The sequence below is a fragment of the Coturnix japonica genome, linkage group LGE22C19W28_E50C23 (genome assembly GCF_001577835.2).
Source record: "Coturnix japonica isolate 7356 linkage group LGE22C19W28_E50C23, Coturnix japonica 2.1, whole genome shotgun sequence".
NCBI classification, from domain to species: domain Eukaryota; kingdom Metazoa; phylum Chordata; class Aves; order Galliformes; family Phasianidae; genus Coturnix; species Coturnix japonica.
In genome coordinates, this window is record NC_029544.1 from 1,391,893 (window position 1) to 1,394,739 (window position 2,847).

General features: G+C 58.9%; 1 protein-coding gene across 1 annotated transcript in view; it reads left to right on the forward strand.

The window, feature by feature from the left end:
* Positions 1-981: 981 nt before the first annotated feature.
* POU6F1 (POU class 6 homeobox 1) overlaps positions 982-2,847 on the forward strand; it is a 5,978-nt gene continuing 4,112 nt past the window's right edge. Inside the window, exons 1-4 of the mRNA XM_015886927.2 lie at positions 982-1,140; positions 1,974-2,084; positions 2,337-2,538; positions 2,711-2,823. Of these exons, the coding sequence (XP_015742413.1) occupies positions 991-1,140; positions 1,974-2,084; positions 2,337-2,538; positions 2,711-2,823 (576 nt within the window). The 5' untranslated portion in view covers positions 982-990. The remainder of the gene's footprint in view (positions 1,141-1,973; positions 2,085-2,336; positions 2,539-2,710; positions 2,824-2,847) is intronic.

A 2,847-nucleotide genomic window follows, 5' to 3' on the forward strand; every position in this document is an offset into this window, starting at 1 on the left:
CATACTCAATGACCTCATTGATCCCTATGGGTCCCTTCCTATATTCAGTGACCTCATTGATCCCTATGGGTCCCTTCCCATACTCAATGACCTCATTGATCCCTATGGGTCCCTTCCTATATTCAGTGACCTCATTGATCCCTATGGGTCCCTTCCCATACTCAATGACTTCATCGATCCCAATGGGTCCCTTCCCATATTTGATGATCTCATTGATCCCAACGTGGGAGACCCAATAAACTGGGAGATGTGGGACCCCACGTTCCCTGGGATGGGAATTCCAAAGGGATGAAGCCGGGATAACGATGGCCATTAATTAACACCCCAACCCCTCGTCCCCATTGTCCCCATATGACCCGGCCCCAATTAACCCCTTCAGATCCATCACTGATGGAGAGTTCCGCCCACGTGGGATCCGCGTGTGACTCATCAGAGCTGTAATTAACACGGGGCTCTAATCACTCTGGTGGTCCCCACCCCCCCCCAACCCCCACTTCCCCTTCCCTTAATATTAATATTATTACTTTGTGCATTTTGGTGCTGGCCGCCATCTGTTACCCAATGGCTCCTCTGGCCACGCGCTGCCTGCAGCCATCTGCCCCAATTAATTGTCCCATTAATTGCAAATAAAGAACCACCCCCCCCAGAAAATAATATATGTGAAGAAGCCCAAATGCAGCTCAGCATCCGGGGGGGCTCCAGCCCCTTAATTGCCTGGTGCTAATTGCTCTCTATTGCTTTCCCCCTGTGGGGATGCGGATCGATGCTGAACTCAATGTGTTGGCTGCTGAGATCCATGCGGAGGGGATGGGGATGGGGATGGGATGGAAATGGGATGGGATGGGATGGGATGGGATGGGATGGGATGGGGATATGGGATGGGATAGGGATAGGGATATGGGATGGGGATATGGGATGGGATGGGATGGGGATATGGGATGGGGATGGGATGGGATGGGCTGGGATGGGATGGAAATGGGATGGGATGGGATGGAAATGGGATGGGATAAGGATGGTTCTCAGCCCCATGGCCTCAGCTCTGCTTTCTCTCTCCCCACAGCCAACGGTGCAACCCCGAGTGCCACCAAAGGGCTGGGACATCCCCAACCCAACAGCTCCCTGCGGCCCTCAGAGCAAACTGTGAGTGAGCAGTGGGGGTCCCAAAGTGCCCTGCAGTGTCCCTGGGGTGGGATTGGGGGGGTCAAATTGGGTGAGCTTCAAGGACCTTCCCAACCCAACCATTCCATAGCTCTGTGATCTTCAAGGACCCTTCCAACACAGTCGTCCTATGCTTCTATATCCATTAAGGTCCCTTCCAACCCAACCATCCCATGGTCCTGTGATCTTCAAGGACCCTTCCAACCCAACCATCCCATGGTTCTACGGTCTTTAAGGACCCTCCTAATACAACCCACAGGTTCCTCTCTTCCCCCCCTGCCCCATGCAGGCAGTTCAGGTCTTGTTCCGCTCTGCTCACCATTGGCTGGGCTCTGCCTGTTGGAGACCTCGTTAACTTTTAATGACTCCAGCTGCCTGCTTGGCTGCCTGCTCATCTCGCTCCGCTCTCCATTGCAGGGCAATGAATTGTTAATGGCAGTGCATGCAGGCAGCCCGAGGTGCCTCCATGCCCTGGCTCAGGCCAGGTTTCACAGTGCACAGCAGCTGTCCCCATATGGATGTTCCCATTTGGGTGTTCCAATATGGGTCTTCTCATCCAGGCATTCCTATACAGGGGTTCCCATATGGATGGGTCCCATCCAGGTGTTCCCATCCAGGACATTTCCCATAGGGAATAAATGCTTATTAGCTTCTTATTGAGGCACGTTGGGTGTGTGAGCCCCCATTGGGTTTGTGAGCCCCCCACCAGCAGCTGTGTGAGCCCTTCACAGCACAATTCAGCACAGGGAATTCAGCACAAGGAGCGATGCTCCGGGTGGGTGGGGGGTGATGGGGGCTGCATCCCTTCCTTACAGCATGAGGAAGGTCTGAGCCGGACCCCCAACCTCCGCCACGTCCCCGGGGATCACACGATGGATGCTGCAGCCGTGCGCAGCCAGGATGCCCCGCTGACAGTCAATGAGCAGGTATGGGGGGGGGAGGGGGCTGTTTGATCCCACTGCAACGTTTGCAACCCCCAGGGGGGCCCCTCCTGAAGACCCCCCCCCCCCAAACTGTGGTTAATGCTGGCAGAGCCCCTCAGCTGCTCGTTAAGAGAGCAGCGATGTGGGCCCCGCTCAGGGGGCTTCGAGCTCCCCTTGGGGATGCGGGGGGTGCTGTGCTGTGATCCGGAGCCCCCCACCCCCCTCCCGGAGCTGAGTCACGTCGGGGGTCCTCAGGTCATCGTCATGTCCGGCCATGAGACCATCCGGGTGCTGGAGGTCGGTGTTGACTCCGCTCCGCCGCCCGAGGAGGAGCCCCGAGCCGCGGCGGTGGCTCCTGGGGGCGGCCCGCAGGGACCCCCGGCACAGAGCGGCGATGGGGGCAGCGCGGACGGGCAGCCCGGCACCGAACCGCAACGAGGAGCAGAACCGGCAGCAGGTGGGATTCGGGCGGTCACCTTTAAGACCCCCCCCAACCCAACCGCACCCCCCCGTGCCCACTGACCCCCCTCCACGTGCCGCATCTCCGCTGTCCTTCAGCATCTCTTGGGGCCGGTGACCCCCCCCTCTCCATCCTCCTGCTCTGAGCCCCTTGTCCCACCCCCACCCAGGCAAAGCCAAGCCTCCAACCGGAGCCCCCCCCGGCACAGCGGGCTCCCTGAGCCCCCCTGGCAGCCAGCAGCCGCAGCCCCTGACCCCGCTGACCGTGCAAGCAGCCCCGCAGGTAACTATGGGGAGGGGGCTCTGG